This window comes from Coptis chinensis, chromosome 3, assembly GCF_015680905.1.
Source record: "Coptis chinensis isolate HL-2020 chromosome 3, ASM1568090v1, whole genome shotgun sequence".
In the NCBI taxonomy this organism is placed as follows: Eukaryota; Viridiplantae; Streptophyta; class Magnoliopsida; order Ranunculales; family Ranunculaceae; genus Coptis; species Coptis chinensis.
The window spans coordinates 83823414-83841446 of record NC_141458.1 but is presented as its reverse complement, the minus strand read 5'-3'; the positions used below and the strand labels follow the sequence as shown (position 1 = coordinate 83841446).

The window sequence follows — 18033 nt, the reverse complement described above, 5'->3', positions numbered from 1 at the left end:
ATATCCGGTGTAGTGAGTACTGATGGGGTAACTATAGGCATAGTTACTTTGTTATCAACCACCTTTCCAGAGCGGAGAGTGGTGATGGCATTCAGGTCACCTACTATTGTCATTTCCGTACTAGTATTACCGTTTACCTCAAAGGCTGTGTTTGTTGTTTTAGGGTTTGGTATCGCTTGTCCCTAGAAACGCCTTTTGGTTCAGCTTTCTCTTGGGCTAACCGTTGTATGCCCTGATTTATGGATTGTAATATCTGTTGGTTTGATTGAGTCATTGATTGGAAAAGTTGTTGGGTAACCTATATAAAGGCGTTGATACGGTCCGGTTGTGTAGGTGTAGTAGTAGTCCGCAGTGGTGCGACCGAACTATCTCACGTTGATTATTTATGGGTGGGTTTTGATAGTTACTATTGTTAACCGGAACGATACCTCTATTGGTATTATAATTATTATAATTATTCTGACCTTGTGCTACACCTTGTCGTGGTTGTGCTTGGTTGTTATAATTATTATAATTTCCCTGACCTTGTCCCTGTCCTTGCCTAGGTTGAGCTTGATTATAGTTGTTTGTTTGCCTAACATTTTGGTTATTAAAGCCTTGAGTTGTAACTTGTTGATTGTTTCGCCAACTAAAGTTGGGATGTTGTCTCCATGGGGCATTAGGAATAGGATAGTTATTAATGGAGCAAACATTATCTTGCTCTGATTGTTGTTGTTCATAGGCGAGAGGACAAATAGGAGTCAGGGTGCTCAGGACTCAAACAGAAATTACATGGGTTGTAGTTGACATTCATGACGGGAATAGGCTTTTGTTGAATAGAAATAGCCTCTACTTTTTTAGTTAGAGATTCGATTAAATTTTTAAGTTCTGGGTCGGGTTTCATCTTAAACATACCGGCGGCCTTAACTGTTGAAGAAGAACTAGCGAGGCGGGGATATCATCACTCCCCCAATTGTTATTGCGTTTAGTTTGTTCTTCTAAAAATTTATAAGCCTCTGAGGCTCCTTTACTTAGGAAACTACCCCCATTCATTATGTCAAGGACTTCTTTATGGTGATGTTGAAGTCCTTTGAAAAGGCACGAACTAACGCGTGTCTTTGCTAGGTTATGGTGTGGACACTCTATTATCGATCGGTGAAGCGATTCCAAGCCTCGAGAAAATGATTCATGAGGGTTACGGCCGGAAAAATGAATCTTGGAAAGCATTTCATCCGTTTTTAGGGGTGGGTAAAAATGTTCCATAAATAGTGAACAAGTTTAGCCCACGAGTAGTAAGAGTTAAAGTGCTTTGGGCAGTTAACCAAGATAACGCCTTATCGGCTAAGGTGAAGGGAAATACCCGGTTTAATTTGTTCCGCACCAACCGTAAGATGATGGAATGTTGTAAGGACTTGTTCAATCCCTACGATGTGTTGGTAAGGTTTTTCATGGCCTAAACCATGGAAAACGGGTAACAAATTAAATATGTTTGGGGGGATTTGAAAATCCCCCACTGGGTCTGCTAGAACGATGCAAGATTTAGGGCTATCGCTCAAAGCTTTGTAGAAGTCGGAGAGAGGAGTCTCTCTTTCTTCACCCATTATGTCAGGTATGGTTGGTGGAATAGTAGTTAGAGGTGTTATGATTGGTATACTTGATATGTTTGTTTGTTGACGGTTAATTACGTTCGGTGTTTTTCTCCGACCAGACCTTAATCTCATGCAAGTCTAAGTCTAAACACGAAAACAACCCAAACAATCTTGATATATTAGTATGAACCTCTAACTGGAGATGCGAGGTATGGAAGAAAGGAATACCTGAAAGCGTCCTTGCTTCGCTTATGAATAGCGTCTTGTTTACGCGTGTTCAGTGTAAATAACAAGTTAGAACACTGAAAAACTTAAAAAATCGCAGTTCGAAACAAACCTGTAGAAATTCGCAAAATTTTGCTTAAAGCGCGAATGCTTTCGAGTTCGGAAGCGCTTTTAGTTTTAGTCCAACAAGTGAGTCGCGGGTCGACTTGGTAAGAGGGAGGGTCTGGCAAGACAAGAAGAGGGGCTGGTCGCTCAAAGTCCAGACTATAGAGGCAGTAGCGCTCCTTATAAGCCGATCGCGCTCCGTAATTTTTTCGAATTTTTCAAACCAAAACAAATAACCACAGTATGAATCAAACAAGGGTGGGTGGGTTTAATGGGACTTAAAAATGACTAATTCTACTATGAAAACAATGCTAAAGTGTAACTAAGATGGTAGCGGCACCATTTGATAAAAGATAAAATTGAATAGCTTACCTACGAAATGAACGATGAAATCAAAACGTAAGTAAACTAAACTAATCTTATGATGCTCATATTTATCAAAGTTTTCTCTACTCTCAATCCTATGAGATATAGTGGAGTAGAAAGTTCGTTACACTCCTAGTGCTCTAGCATGGATTGTTTTCTAATCTAATTAGTCGGTTTTAAGTCAATGAGAGCTTTACAAAGGTGATTACTACGATACTTACTGAATTTGATTACTTGACTTTTAAACTACTAATGCTATGGAAATATGATTGTTTTGAATCTAGATAAATGATTAGAGGGGAATTGAATCCACCTCGAATCCAACTTAATAGCCTAACATAGATTCTTGTATCTCGATTCTTACGTTCTTACGGCAGAAGAAATTCGAAGTTCTAATCCCTAGTGTTCATGGCATTTCTACCGAAAGTACTAACTAGCATGTGAGGTCGTCCACCCATTCTCATGGCTTAATCGACCTTCTAGATTGGAATAGATTCTACAATGTTTCTACACTATAGCACTAAGTTTTCATCAAGGCTTCATCAACCCCTCTAATGGAGGTTTTAGCCTTGAGTCATCAAACCATCATTTCCCACTTCATTATAACTACACATCATATTAAAATTCTAACTTAACTAAATTAACTAACAATGGTTCAATCTATTTAAACTACGGAATGATAATCAACAAGAATTAAAATCAGATCTATAAATTGAAATAACACAACCAAATTGAGAAAACAACTATTTTATTTATCTAATCAATCAAGAACAATGATTCAAAGACTTAATCTAAAACAAGAATTGAAAATGGAACTAAAGCTTAATTTAATTAATGAAAACAGATCTAGAATTATCTATATTAATTTAGGTCTAACTAGCTACCATTAACAAAGAGCTAAACTTTTGTTTTTATACTTTCAGATCCAAAAATCGTGCATGGGCTTGGAGCCATATTTTGGGCCAGAGAATCAGGCCCAAAACCCAATTCTTTCAGTCCAAAAAGGCCTCTTCAGCTGCAGTTGGCTTCCACAGACTTTTCGTACACTTCTGCTCCTCTAATTGGGTCAAGGCTGAGACCATTGGAAATCTCTTTCCGAGACGGTCGTTTTGACATAAGGTAGGCCCAATTCCAAGGTCTGAGTCCAAAGATACGGCTTTCGGAAGTTCTCACGACTTTATTATCTTGTTTTCAGCCCGTGTCGACTTTTCAGCTTTTGACCGGGCTTTAGGAAGGCTTTATCTTCTTGAATCTTGGCCTTTAATCACGAAACTCCTTAGTAACCGACCTTTTCTCCTTTATCTCACTAAAGTGGCACATTTCTGCACATAATGGACTTTGAAGCCTGAAATGCATAAAAACACGTAATCAGTGTTAACTCTTAATTATTACTCACATAATTGGTCCAAAAGTATAACTGTTAAAGGGTTAAAACTACAGTTTTGGGCTCTTATCATTGAACCCCGGCAAACCAAGCGAAAGCAACCAAAAAGAGTTCGGCGAACAGGATGGAGCAATGAATATGGCCATAACAGTTGGGATTTTATTTTCCATTTTATTGTTCATATTTGCTTATTCTATATGCATGTTTATATTTGTGGATGTTTGCAAAACTAAGACCACTTAGCACTGATAAGTTATGTGAAGCATTCGTCTGCTAGAGACGTTAACTGTAGCGCTTGTGGGAGGCAACCCATGTTTTTATTTTTGAGTCATGTGTACCTTTCGCATATCTCATGCATTCCACTTTAGCACCTTTTCTCCGTGTTTTTGGAGAGGTGTAACTCTATGGAATGAGATATGTTGCACAGGTTAGTCATCGTAGTAAATTGGTTCCTTTTCTATTTTATCAATGTTATATCTTTAGTAAGGTACTAATTTCTACAGGTGACTCGAGTTTTATTTTTTGTTCATGGAGCTATTGGTAACTTCTTTCCTTATTCTTTTACTTGTCCATGTTATTAATTTTTGGAATTGAGCATATCTATCAACATTGAGGACAATGTCTAAAATAAGTTTGGGGGTGAGAACAAAATGTTTTGTTTAGTGAAAAATAAAACTTATTTATACTATGCACTTAGGGGTGATGGTATTGTTTCTTTTTCTATGATGATTATAGTCTAGAAATCTCAGTTAGCATTAGAATTAAGAGTAGTTATTAGAAACTTAGGTTAATATATAGGTAATAGTCTCTGCATCTTTTCATAAATGTCTTATGTGAACATCATGAGTGTAGTTGGCAGTACTTTTCTGAGACCTAGGTTAGAGTGCTTAATTTTGCATATCCTATGAGAATCTAGCCTAAAAGCCTCATACGAGTTAATATCTGAGTGATGGCACAAGGGAGAAGTAATTCCGAGTAGAGAAAACACGTCTACTTGCTTGATCAACATACCATATCCTAAAAGAGAATTTATGCCATCTTTGGATCGATATAGCCAGAAATTCAAACCTAAAAATATTTTTTCTGCTAGTCGCCCCACTGAGCCTTTTATTAGTTTTTTCATAAACCACACATTCTTTACCCCTTATAAAAAACTGAATAAAAATAAAAATAGCCTACCCAGTTGATAATTAAGTTTGAGAAATAGGATGAAAAGAAGAAAAGAGAAGAAGAGAAAAACTTGTGCAGAAACAAATATTGGTTAGTTGCTTCAAAAGAAAAATAAAGAAAAGAAAGTTTCTATCCAAAGAAAAGAAATATGAATAGAAATAAAATAAAAACATAATCAAAGACCTTATTTTCTCTAGAGTCAAAAGCCAAAACAAAAGGGCTAAGGATTGAAACAAAGTGTAGAAGCAAAGTAAAAACAAGGCTTTCTCTAGTTATGTAATTTGAAGACCTTATTTTCTCAGACTTGTCTATTTTGTTTATCCAGTCCTTTTATTCTTAAACTATCACCTAAACCATCCATAACACCTAATAAAGACCTTTTGCTCAATTAGGAATAGGTTGGTGTGATAGTAAGTGGCAGATGTGTTTGATCGATCTTGACTCTTTTGGATGTCATTGAGATTGAGAGGAAAAGTGTGTCCACTGCACACTGGAGTGAGCGAAACTTGAGTGGAAAAATCAGAGTATTTTTGTCTTGACACATTTGTGAGGACCCACTTAGGGACGTTATTCCAAAAGTTTCAGAAACGAACCTGCCACTGCATTTCATAGTATTGTTCATTACATGTATGTTTATTTTTAGATGATTTGATTATTATGCATGTATTAACTTAGGTTTTAAAATGAGTATTCGTTATTCCTTGCTAGTAAGATGATTAGACACCAGAGATAAATTAAGGAAACATTGCTGTTATTTCTTAGTCGCTATAGTATAGATGAAGTTTGTGAGTATCTTCTCTGAAAACTCTCACAAGACTAAACTCATCCACTAGGGGTAACCTAGGGGTTTAAAAGGCTTCGTACACATGCTAAGTGTAATCGTGATTCCTACGAAAGTGAGTTAGGGATTTTGTTTTTGTTGTTAGTTTAGTTTTAGTTTTGCTTGAGGTCTAGCAAAATGTAAGTTTGGGGATATTTGATCGGTGTCTAATTAATACATATTTACATCCATTCATTACATTAGTTAGTCTAATAAATTTGATTAATAGATTTGATTAGTGTAATTTTGGTGATTATACAGGGTATTGATATTATGCACAAAGCATCGAAAATGTTACGGCTTTAGGCTAATTGGAATTTATGCAAAAGTGGTCGTGCACTAGTAGAGAATTAACGATTTGAAGGTTGTTATTATTTCACTGTGACAGTACACGAGAAAGTTGAATTGGACTAAATACCCGAGCGCATGGATAACAAGATTAGCTATCTACTTCTTAACCTTGTGCCAAGAGGTTTACCACTCTTTTAAACCTTACTTTATATCTTAACCTTGTACCACGAGGTTCCTTTTAGTCCTGACTCTTGCAGAACTAGTAATCCAAAGTCTTTAGCAAAGAACCATGTGAAACAACAGTAACAAAAGAGACCAACACACTAAAAGCCAATAACCACTCTGATAAGAGCCCAAAACTGTAGTTTTAACCCCTTAACAATAATACTTTTAGACTAATTATGCGAGTAATAAATAAGAGTTAATCCTAATTAAGTGCTTTTATGTATTTCAGGAATTGAAGTCAATTATGTGTAGAAATGTGCCACTTTGGCGATATAAAGGAGCAAGGGTTGGTTGCTAAGAAGTTCTGGGATTAAAGGCCAAAACAGGCAGAAACAGCACACAAAAGTTAGTAGAACTTCCGAAGATTGTATCTTTGGACTCAGGCCTCGGAATCGGTTGTACTTTATGTCAAAATGACCGGCTCGGAAAGAGATTTCCAATGGTCCTAACCATGACCAAATCAGAGAAGCAAAAGTGGATGAAAAGACTATTGAAGTCAAAACCAGCTGAGAAGGGGCCTGTCGACTGAAGAAATTAGGCTTTGGGCTCAATTTTCCGGCCCAAAACATGGACCCTCAGCCCATGCATGAAACTGTGGATCTGGTCTCCTCCATTTCCACACACAAGACTTAGCTCTTAAGTATCAATTAGTTTAGGTTAGAAAGTAGCCATTAGAGTAGCCATTAAAAAGCTTAGTTCTAGATCTAGTTTTTGGATTTAATTAATTAGTTTCTATTCCATTAATTAGTTTTATTCCTTGTTTTAGATTAGTTATTTGAATCATTGAATATCATTCATTAGATAAATAAAATAGTTAGTTCTTGTTAAATCCGATCTTGTTATTTAATGATTGTTTAAATTAATTTCGAATATTGTTATTTAATGATTTCTTAGTTGTTAATTTAGATTTCAATTATTGTTTAGTTAAATTTAATAAAGTTAGAATCTTTATATTATGTCGTATTCAATTTCATATGGAAATGATAGTTTGATGAATCAAGGCTAAACCTCCATTAGAGGGGTTTGATGAAGCCTTGATGAAAACTTGATTTTGTTAGCTTAGAATCGTTGTAAGAGTCTATTCCACTCTAGAAGGTCATTGATTTACCATGAAAATGGGTGGATGTCCTCACATGCTAGTTATGAATTGGTAAAGATGTCATGTATAATTAGGGATTAGAACGACCAATTTTACCGTAAGAACGTAAGAACTGGATTACAACAATCTATGCTAGTTCTTAAGTTGGATTCAAGGTGGATTCAATTCCCCCCTAATTCTTATTCTAGATTCAGACCTTAGTATTCTGTAGCATTTCGTAGTATAATTCATAATTCTCTCATTGAATTTGGTAGGTTTGATAGTCGTAGGAAACTTGAATGCTAAAGAACTAGGAGTGGAATGAATCTTCTATTCTAACTCTACTTCAATAGTATCGAGAGTATAAATCTTTGATAAATCTAGTACAAGTTCAGTTTTTAGTTTTACTTTCGTTTAGAGTTTCATCTCTTTATTCATTAGTAAAACTATCATTTTACTATTATCAAATTAAGCCACTGCCATCTTAGTTGCCTTTAGCATTGTTTTCTTTAGAATTGTTAATTTTCCAAAGTCCCATAACCCACCCACCCTTGTTTGATTCTCACTGTGGTTGTCCGTTTCAGCACTGAAAATTTTCCTCAAAAAGTACACGGAGCGACTGCAATACAGGTAGGCATAATAATTGAGCGACCGACCAGCTTTGCCAAACAAAAACACAGCTCCCAGCTGAAGCGCCACTGGACCTCGAGGTTTTCCCTAAAGTGCTACCTGCGCTACTACCAAGGCTAAATTGAGTCGCCCTGCAATAGCTGGAACTCCGGCTTTCGAACTGGCTACACGGCCCTACTTAGTCCTATATTTAAAAGCTACTTGCCCTTTGCTAAAACTGCCTGATTTCCATAAGTTTGTTTCAAAATTCCATTTCTTCATAGTTTCAGTGTTTTAACTTGTTATACACACAGAGCACGTGTAAACAAGACGCTATTTATAAGCGAAGCAAGGAGGCATTCAGGTACTCTTTTCTTCCACACCTCGCATCTCCTGTTAGAGGTTCATACTAGCATATCAGGATTATTCGGATTGTTGTTGTGTTTCCTTAAGATTGTCTTAGCCTTGCATGAGATTAAGGTCAGGCCGAAGAAAAACGCCTATCGTAATCAACCGGCAACATCAACAAACACGCCTTTCTAGTATACCACTCACTACACCTCTAACTAATATACCACACACACCACTTGAAGTAATGGCTGAAGAAAGGGAGTCTCCTCTCTCTGACTTTTACAAAGCCTTGAACGATAGCCTAAAATCTTGCATCGTTCTATCAGACCCAGTGGGGGATTTTCGAATCCCCAAATATATTTAATTTGTTACCCATTTTTCATGGGTTAGACCATGAAAAACCTTATCAGCACATGCGTAGGATTGACCAAGTCCTTACTACATTCCACCATCCTACAGTTGGTGCTGAACATATTAAACTGAGGGTATTTCCCTTCACTTTAGCCAATAAGGCGGAGTCTTGGTTAACTGCCCAAGCACTAAATTCTGTGGACTCGTGGGTTAAACTTGTTCAACTATTTATGGAACATTTTTACCCACCAATGAAGACCGATGAAATGCTTTCCAAGATTCATTTCTTTCGACAGAATCCTCATGAATCATTTCAGAGGCTTGGAATCGTTTCACCGATCCACTTATAGAGTGTCCACACCATAACCTCGCGAAAGACACGGTAGTTCATGCCTTTTTCAAGGGACTGTTACACCACCACAAGGAGGTGCTTGACATAATGAATGGGGGTAGTTTCCTAAGTAAGGGAGCCTCAGAGGCTTATAAATTTTTAGAAGATCAAACTAAGCGTAATAATAACTGGGGGGGTAGTGACAATTTCTGCCGTTCCGCTAGTTCTTCTACAATAGTTAAAGCCGCCGGTATGTCTAACTAAAAAGGTAGAGGCTATTTCTGTTCAACAAACGCCTATCCCCGTCATGAATGTCAACTCCAATCCATGTAATTTCTGTTTGAGTCCAGAGCATCCGACTCCTATTATCCTCTTGCCTATGAACAACAACAATCATAACAAGATAATGTTTGTTCCATTAATAGCGAACCTAATGCAGCTTGGCGGCAAAACAACTTCGATTGGTAGAATAATCAACAACCTCCAAGGTTGTTTAACCCAAATGTTAGGCCAACAAACAATTACAACCAAGGTCCACCAAGGCAAGGACAAGGTCAGGGTAATTATAATTATAACAACCAAGCTCAACCACGACAAGAACAAGGTTAGGGTAATTATAATAATTATAATACTAATAGAGGTATCGTTCGATAAATAATAACTACCAAAATCCACCCATTAATAATCAACGTGACATAGTTCCTGTCACACAACCAGTAGCAAATACTACTCCACAACCGGATCATTTTGATACCTTTATGCAATCTCAATAACAGATTTTACAAGCCGTCCAACTTTTCTTACAGCAGTTAGCTCAAGAGAAAGTACAACCCAAAAGTGTGTTTCCAGGACAAGCGGTACCTAATCTTAAAACACAAAACACATCCTTTGAGGTAAACGGTAATACTAGTAACAAAAATGCAAACGTAGGTGAGATAAATTCCATCACCACTCTCCGTTCAAGTAGAGTGGTGGATAAAAAAGTAACTATGTCTATAGTTACCCCACCAGTAGTCCCTACACCATATATTACACTAGAGACCGAAACAGAAATTGAAGATCCAACCCCTATAGAGGTACCAGTTAAACAACAACATAAGAAACATAAAAGCAAGGTTAACCATCCTGTTGATCCATATGCTAAATATAAAGAGAAACCATCATTTCCTCATAAATTAGCTATGTTAAACAAGGATACAAATTTTGACGAGATTAGGGAAGTTTTTAAAAATCTAACGATAAACTTACCTTTTCTTGAAGCAATTAAAAAGTTACCTCACCATGCTAAGTTTCTCAAAGAGTTGTGCACTACTAGGTGTTAAGACAAAGATTCCTAACGACGCCTTTTTAACTGAACAGTTTCCAACTTTAACGGAACACAATGGAATTGTTAAGTATAAAGACCTTGGTCGTCCTACTATACAATGCACCTTAGGGGATACTCACACGACCACTGCTTTATTAGACCTTGGAGTGAGTGTTAACTTACTCCCTTATTATTTATATAAACAAATAGGTTTACAGGAAATGTAACCTACAACAATGACGTTGCAACTAGCTGATAGGTCTATCAAGTATCCTAAGGGTATAGTGGAAAACGTGTTGGTTAAGGTTCAAGATTTCTACTATCCTGCGGATTTTGTTATCCTCGATACAGAAGTCGCTAACAATTCTGTTCTGATCATTTTAGGGCGCCCTTTCTTGCCATCTGCCAACGCGCTTATAAACTGCCGCGATGGTTCGATGTCCTTGTCTTTTGGCCATCTTTTCGTTGCGGTTAACATTTTTAAAACGATCAAACAGTTGCCTTATACGAATATCAATGGAGAGGTTAGCATGATCGAGAGCTTAACTCATGATTATTTCAAAACCACGTTTCCGAATGACCAGATGCACAAATTCCTTTCCTTTGGAAGTTCCAACTTCGACAAATACTCCTTGGACGTAGAGCAAATTGAGGAAGATTTCCTTCAACTCTTTTGCAACTCTTCCCTGCCACCTCGTGAGTCCCACCCTGCCAACATCCATTTATCCCCGACGCTATGACGGAAGATGAATATTTCACCCTATATCCCAGTGATTCTTTTGCCCCACCTATATTGAGGAATGTCTGGCATATATCAAGACTTTTAATCATCTAGACCTGAGAGCTCTAGCTGACACTCATTCATCTTCCCTCACCAATATTCCCCACCTTCCACCCTTTCAAAGGAACCTAGAGTTTGCGCTTGACCCTTTTATTTCTTCTGTACTTCATGATTTTCTAAATCCTCTTAATACAAAAATAATTCCCAAGGGAAAGGCACTTGACACCTTAATTTTTGAATTGAGACAGTTCCCACCTACACCATGAATGAGTTTTGTGCCAAACCTACATTCTCATTCCCTCCATTCCTTACATCTAAAATTCATCCATATCCACCATATCTTCCACAAACATCCATTTTCTCACGATCATTCACTTGGACACCCTCTCGTTCAAAGGCGAAAAAGAATGTGCATGCGCGGTTACATTCTAGATTCATCAGATTTCGCTTTCATTTCAATAAGTTGCATTGTAGAGAATCTTGGTGCTTGATTCTGTTTGGGGGTGCATTCCATGTTATTTATTTATGGAAAGACCCCCAACTCTTTAGACTGTTGATATATATATATATATATATATATATATATATATATATATTTATATAATATATATATATATATATATATATATTATAAATGGCTAAATGGCTCATTTTGTTGTTTGGTGTACTTCTTTTCATTTCCATATATTGGTAAGTGCACCATTCAGTAACCGGGCCCTCCTTATGGAGTGTGTGGGTACATGTAAAGTACGGATCCTAAGTCCACGTTAAACATAATTCACATTTTCCACTCTTGCATGTTTTCTCGGATTTTGAGTCATGTTCTTCTATGGTGTGAATTATGCATTTATTGCTTTATTGTTTTTCTTATATTAAACCTTATTCATAAAAATAAAAATTGTTAAAATCATAAAAATAGTAATTTAGGAAGTCTCGAGAATCTGACTTTAAAAGACCCGTTTTTAAAACAAATTTTCTAAACTTTGTTGCCAAAAATTTGTTTGGGGTGGGGTGTTTGTTTCTGTGCTGAATTGTTCAACTTTTCATTTGTGTTGCTTAGGCGTTTAATTGTATTTCGATTTGGGTAGACTTTATCAATGAAATTAGAGTTCATTCGTTCGCATAACTTACGTCACGCACGCACTTCTAGGCGTTTTCCATCTTCTTATATGTCATACACAGTCAGAATAGAATATTTTATGGATCATTGGATTGGAAATTCTTTCATGATCATTTCCATAGCTTATTCGCAAAAATTGGACCGGTAACGAAGCGGCAAATTTAGTTTGAAGTTGCGCTAAAAAAACGAAAAATTCAAAAAATCAAATTGGGCTTGGGCCCAATCTCACGCACACGTGCGTCTCCATCTTCAACATCACAGTCGCGATTTCACCTTCCAAAACCGCCATTACCAAATTCAAAACCATAACCTAAAATAAAATTTTTAAATTTAAAAAAAAAAAAAAAAAACCTAAATACAACCACGCCCAAATTCAAACCCTTACCCAAAACACTCCCACCACCATCCCCAACACTGGAAATTACAGAAAAACCGCAAAATATTTAAACTGCCGCGCCACAGCTGTCCTACCACCATCGTTTTTTTTTATTATTATTATTAAGTAGGGTTGTTTCACATCGTTTCCTACACCACATACAAACCCCCAAATCAGTTCAAAACTTTCAATGGCTCTAAGACTAAGAATTCTGCCGGAACAAGCTTTTACGGCCGACCACTTCACGCCGTTTTTTCGTGACGAGATGATTAGGAGGAGTTGGAATAGGTTGTGGTACTCGACAAATAATTTGTACCACTCCGATTTGGTCGAATAATTCTATAAGAAGAGAGAGTTGGATGGTCGGAAAGTTTTCATGAAGATGGCTGGGTTAAGAGAGAATTATCAAGAGAGAAGTTGGCTGAGATTCTAGGCATTACGCCTGAACGCCACCTCATGCTTTAATCGTGCAGGAATCGATTATCTTTGGAGTTCCTGTATTGATGAACAACACTCTCATGGAAGCTCAATACAATACGAATTCTCATTGTGCTCGACAGTCATCTCTGCAAACCAACCAACTAGTTGTAGCTTAGTGGATTGGTAAAAACTCATTAAGAAGGAGAAAGTGAGCGATATTGGTTTGATATGTCTACACGTTATCTGGATATTGCAAGAGAAGAGGTATGAATTATGTATCCTCGAGTTCTTGATAAATATGATTAGAGTATTGCACCATTCCCTGCTTTAATTACGAAGATAATGTTGTCTTGGGGGGGGGGGGGGACCAAGAACTGAGAGAACTATGTTGAAATTGCATCCAAACGAAATTATTTATACGGAGTGTATCCAAAAGACTTGGATGTTGCCGGAGGACAGGATGGTTGATTCGGATGAGGAAAGGGAGGACATGACATGTTTGGATGAAGATGCCTTGGAGAGGTGTACGTCTAATTCAGAACGCATGTCAGTGTTGTATACTTGTGTGCGTTGCATTTATCCTATTTGTGAAGATATACGAGATAGGCAAATTAAAATTCGAACGAAACAAAATACCCTTCAGACGAATTTTGAAATGCTCGACAAGAGCTAGTAGGATCTCCATTATAACCTGGAGACAGTCTTACAGTGCCAGGTTGCGCATTATACAGAGATGGAGGGAGAAATGGAAGCACAGCGCCTGTTCCGAGTAGAGATTCTACGACGCATGCCACCCCTGAAGGTTTCTGTTTCAAATGAGTCTGAAAGGCATGAGCGTCGTCGTCAAAGGACGGATGGCTCGGGCCTTTCTTCATCCCAGGCCCAATCTCCATCTCAGGGTCCATCTTCATCACGTGGCTAGGTTTTCTAAAAATATGTGGTTTCAATGTTATTTAGTTGTTTTTATTGTTTTTCTTAGTTCGGATATTAAGTTGTTTAAATTCAGTAGTTAAATTTAAATTCGGTAGTTAATTGTATTTGAATTTGAATTTTAATATAATTTGGTTCTTTTCAAATTATGCATTGTTTAATTGTTAATCCCACCTTCCCAAATTGTTTGGGGGTGGTATTAGTTAGTCTAGCATGATTTTTATATGATCTACAAATTTATTATATAATTTTGCGATGATTGTTGGGAATATTGCCGATATGGGCATGGCTGTGAATATATATTGTGATAGGATGAAATCTTGATGAATTAGGCAGTTTCTATCCTAAACTCAACCTAAAAGATATTAGGTTTGTTTTGCAATAGAGAATATGGGTTGTTTCCGTTTTCAGTTTTGAAAATTTTTTGTTTCCGGCAATTCCCTTAAAACTTTTTGGTAACTTCCTAATTCATTTTGGCAACTTAAAACCTATAAAAACTTCATTCATTCTACACTCACAACCCACACTACACCTCACTTTCATCTCTCACCTTTCACTCCCACGATTCCCATCTTCTTATCCATTTTAGCACACTATCGAGCCGGATACGTGCTGATGAAGAGCGCGACTGCGCCCTAGGCACATCATCGACAGAATTTCATCAGAGCGCCCACACCCTACCAATCCCTGAGCTGAGCGTGACCTACGCCCACAACACTGGAATTCCAGTTTTCATCCTGAGTGCGACCCGTGCCCATCCCAGGCACAAAGTGAGCGCGCCCTGCGCCCAAGTGCTTGGAACTCAAAAATCACCAAGGCGCACTCCGCGCCCTATCCAGGCACAGGTGGAGTGCACCCCGCGCCCAGAACCCCGTGGGCAAGAAAAATTCCAATTTTCTGTGGGTTGTTCCAGGATCGTTGCAGCTGTTCTAAACAGTAGTTTTGTGATGACTTCTTCTATAGTAATACCAGAGCAGTCTTTCGAACACTTTTTGGGGAGCGAGACTTATAGACATTGGTTCCGCGAAAGGATCATGTAGTTCGGATGGAGGCATCTTCTGGTAAGTGAAAACGACTCGTATTCACCTAAGCTTACTGAATTTTTTTACAATAATGTTAAGTTCTATTGTAACCAAGATGGAGAACAAGAATTCTCTATCACGGTCGATGATACACCATTAGAATTCAATAAGTATGTAGTAGCAATAGAGCATCTTTAGCAGAGCAACCAAAAAAACACCAAAATTTTGAACCAAACCAAACACCAAACTAAAAAAACACCAAGCAACTTTAGGAGCAACATCAAAAAAACACCCAGCAACTACGCGGTTTTGCCAAAACCGCGCCATATAGCCCAAGCGGTTTTGCCAAAACTGCGCCCCTAAAGCCCAATTGATAGGCCCAACCCCACGCAGTTTTGGCAGAACCGCGCGGTGTTCTGAACACCGCGTGCTACTTCTATATAAACAGCTCCAAAGCCGCGCGGTTGAGTCACTTTCACCTTTTCTCACAATTATAAAACTCTCTCTTTAGTTAAAAAAAACAAAAACGTACCTAAACTCTTAAAATTTGATATGGATCCTTTTGAACCTTTCGACGGTGATGATTGGCAGTACACAGACGACATTGGCGATGAGGGAGAAGAACCTGTGGAAGTAGAATACGGTGGGGGAGAAGACAGTGGGGAAGAAGAACCCGAGGATGTCGCGCCGGCTGATAGACATCCCTATGTACTGGAGTATCAGATGAACGACTTTGATTGGCAATTTGCACCTGGAGAAGCACTTGATATGGAAGTTGTGTCTTCTACACGTGATACAAAACACGTGTCGAGTGCAGTGGCTAATACTCAGGTAATTAATTAGTTTTGATTAAATATTTTAAATATTAATTAGTTGAGTTGGACCAATTAATTATTTATCTTATACGCATTATTTTTTTTATAATATCAGCATGTTGTTGACTACCGAGTTAGATCGGCTTTACTTGGTGTTAGAGAGTGATGGAAGGCTATTAGGAGTTTGGATGAGTTTGTACATATTAGAGATAGTATTTTGTATACACCTATGGGTATTTTGATTGATACGGATTATGAGAAGGCTGATTGGGCAGTGGTCATAGCTTTAGTAGAAAGATGGTGGAGTAGAACTCATACATTTCTTTTTCCTTGTGCGGAGTTAGGGTTCACACCACTAGACTTCACTATGATTTCTGGGTTGAGTATCGGTATAGGCCAACTGATACCTTTCCATACAAATTATGAGAATATGGATAGTATGCTTATGAGTTTTCCCCATTTGGGTGCGGATGCTTATGATTCTTCTGGGATTAAGATATCTCATATTAAGATTGCATATATGGAACCCCTCTTGCATCCTGATACACGAGCGGAGTTAGCTTTGACTGTTCTACCGGGTAATGAGGGTGCTAATCAGTATGTTAGGGCTTTTTTGATGTTTTTTATTGGGCATGTTTTGTTTCCCAATGGTCATTCTACGGTACGACTGGGATATTATGCTTATGTATCTGATTTGCATACTATGAGAGATTATGACCTGGGTAGCTCAGTATATGCCACATTGATATCGGCGTTAGATAAAGCTTCACAGACATTCAGAAGTAGAAGTCCTCAGATTGCAGGATTCATGGGACTTTTAGAGATTTGGTTTTATGAGTACTTTCGATGTCTTTGTCCTAACATAGACATGATTGCTGATACTCGCCCTAGATTTGCTAGTTGGTCAGGGCCTCACTTGACTCGTAACAGAGGGCATATTAGGAATAATATATGTATGGCTTGTGCTCAGATTGATATTAGATCATTGTCATCTATTGAGTGGAGACCTCGGCGTTTGTCTACTGCCTTTGACGATCCAGTTGTACAGCATGCTTGTGTGTTGTCACGTCACAGAGTTGTTTTTGCCGCACGTGACTGTCAAGTTTGGTACTGTAGCGACAGATGTTGGAGGCAGATAACTAGACGTTATGGAGTTCCATGTGCTCCCATGCCAGATGTTAGTGATGCAAAGTCGTGGGGTAGAATTCAAGTTCATGAAGTTCATGCCAGTGGTGGTCCTTGGCCAGATGCGTCTTCTTTTGTTGTTGAAAGCGATTGCGTCAAGTATTATAGATGGTGGAACCGTGTCTCCATGGGTCCGTTGTTGCCTCCTGTTGGTCGGGCTAGCAACTTCGAGTTTGTGGGCCTGGAAGGGATGAGACGTGAGCTACGTATTCCTCATCCTCCACAGCCTATTTACAACCCACAACCTCTGAATGCATATCAGCCAGCTCCTGTGTCAGCCAGTAATCCTCAGATGTTTGCCGTGTGTGGACCTGATGGGGAGCCTACTTATATTTCCATTCCTGAGGTGCCTCATACTCGTTTCTCTGAGTTAGAACCGCAGATTGATCAGTATACCATGGTGAGTTTAATTGTTTTATTTATCTTCTTCATTATATATATAATATGTACTCACACTGTATTTTCTTGGATTTTCAGGCTGAGGTTCGGGAAAGATATGAGAACCAGGTTCTTATGTTTGATGGGATGAGGACTGCCCTGTATCATTATAGCCAAGAAAGAGAGGAGGCATATTCTCAGACATATCAGCAATCCCAGCGTGCGTATGACGAGACTCGGAAAGCGTATGAGGATATGCAGCAAGTGTACACGCAGCAACATCAGGGATATGAGGAACTTCAGGCTGAAGTAGTTAACCTCCGTGCAGACAGAGAAGATCATCATTCTCAGATAGGAACTTAAAGGAGCGACTTGAGCGTCCAAATAGAGAGGAGAGGATCGAGTGGTAAGGGGCGTAAGAAGAGAGCTAAATAAATTTGATGTAATATGATAGGTTTTGGATTATTTTGGATATTATATGATTATATCATAATCATAGATTTTTGGACTGCATAATCATAATCATAGGTTTTTAATTTCTTTGATTTTTTCGATTTTGAATTACAATTCTTAATTTCTTCAATTGCACAATTGTTAATTTCCTAACTTCTATGCACAACTCATAATTTTTCAAGTAATATGCACCACAGTTCTAATTTTCAAAAAAAACTCACGCGGTTTTGGCAAAACCGCGCCCATTGAATCCCAAGCCCACGCGGTTTTGCCAAAACCGCGCCATAGAAGCCCATTTAGCAGCCCAAGCCCACGCGGTTTTTGCAAAACCGTGTGAGTGATTTGATACAGCACCAAACCTGGAACCAAATAT

At 38.2% G+C, this 18033-nt stretch overlaps 2 protein-coding genes across 2 annotated transcripts; both read left to right on the top strand.

Moving 5' to 3' along the window:
- The first annotated feature begins 15349 nt into the window (after positions 1-15349).
- On the top strand, positions 15350-15870 carry LOC147511180 (uncharacterized). The gene is made up of 2 exons (XM_086599371.1): positions 15350-15660; positions 15760-15870. The coding sequence occupies exons 1-2, from the start codon at positions 15382-15384 to the stop codon at positions 15808-15810; spliced, it is 330 nt and encodes a 109-aa protein (XP_086455497.1). The 5' UTR covers positions 15350-15381; the 3' UTR covers positions 15811-15870.
- Positions 15871-16934: 1064 nt separating this feature from the next.
- On the top strand, positions 16935-17570 carry LOC147511179 (uncharacterized). The gene is made up of 2 exons (XM_086598383.1): positions 16935-17229; positions 17307-17570. The coding sequence occupies exons 1-2, from the start codon at positions 16957-16959 to the stop codon at positions 17568-17570; spliced, it is 537 nt and encodes a 178-aa protein (XP_086454509.1). The 5' UTR covers positions 16935-16956.
- The last annotated feature ends 463 nt before the right edge of the window (positions 17571-18033 follow it).

Bases quoted from the DNA above. Each gene is read 5' to 3' on its own strand.
- LOC147511179 (XM_086598383.1), top strand. From the start codon at position 16,957: ATGGGTCCGTTGTTGCCTCCTGTTGGTCGGGCTAGCAACTTCGAGTTT. The intron at 17,230-17,306 runs GTGAGTTTAATT...TTGGATTTTCAG, and splicing joins AGATTGATCAGTATACCATG to GCTGAGGTTCGGGAAAGATA.
- LOC147511180 (XM_086599371.1), top strand. From the start codon at position 15,382: ATGGATCCTTTTGAACCTTTCGACGGTGATGATTGGCAGTACACAGAC. The intron at 15,661-15,759 runs GTAATTAATTAG...TTATAATATCAG, and splicing joins GTGCAGTGGCTAATACTCAG to CATGTTGTTGACTACCGAGT.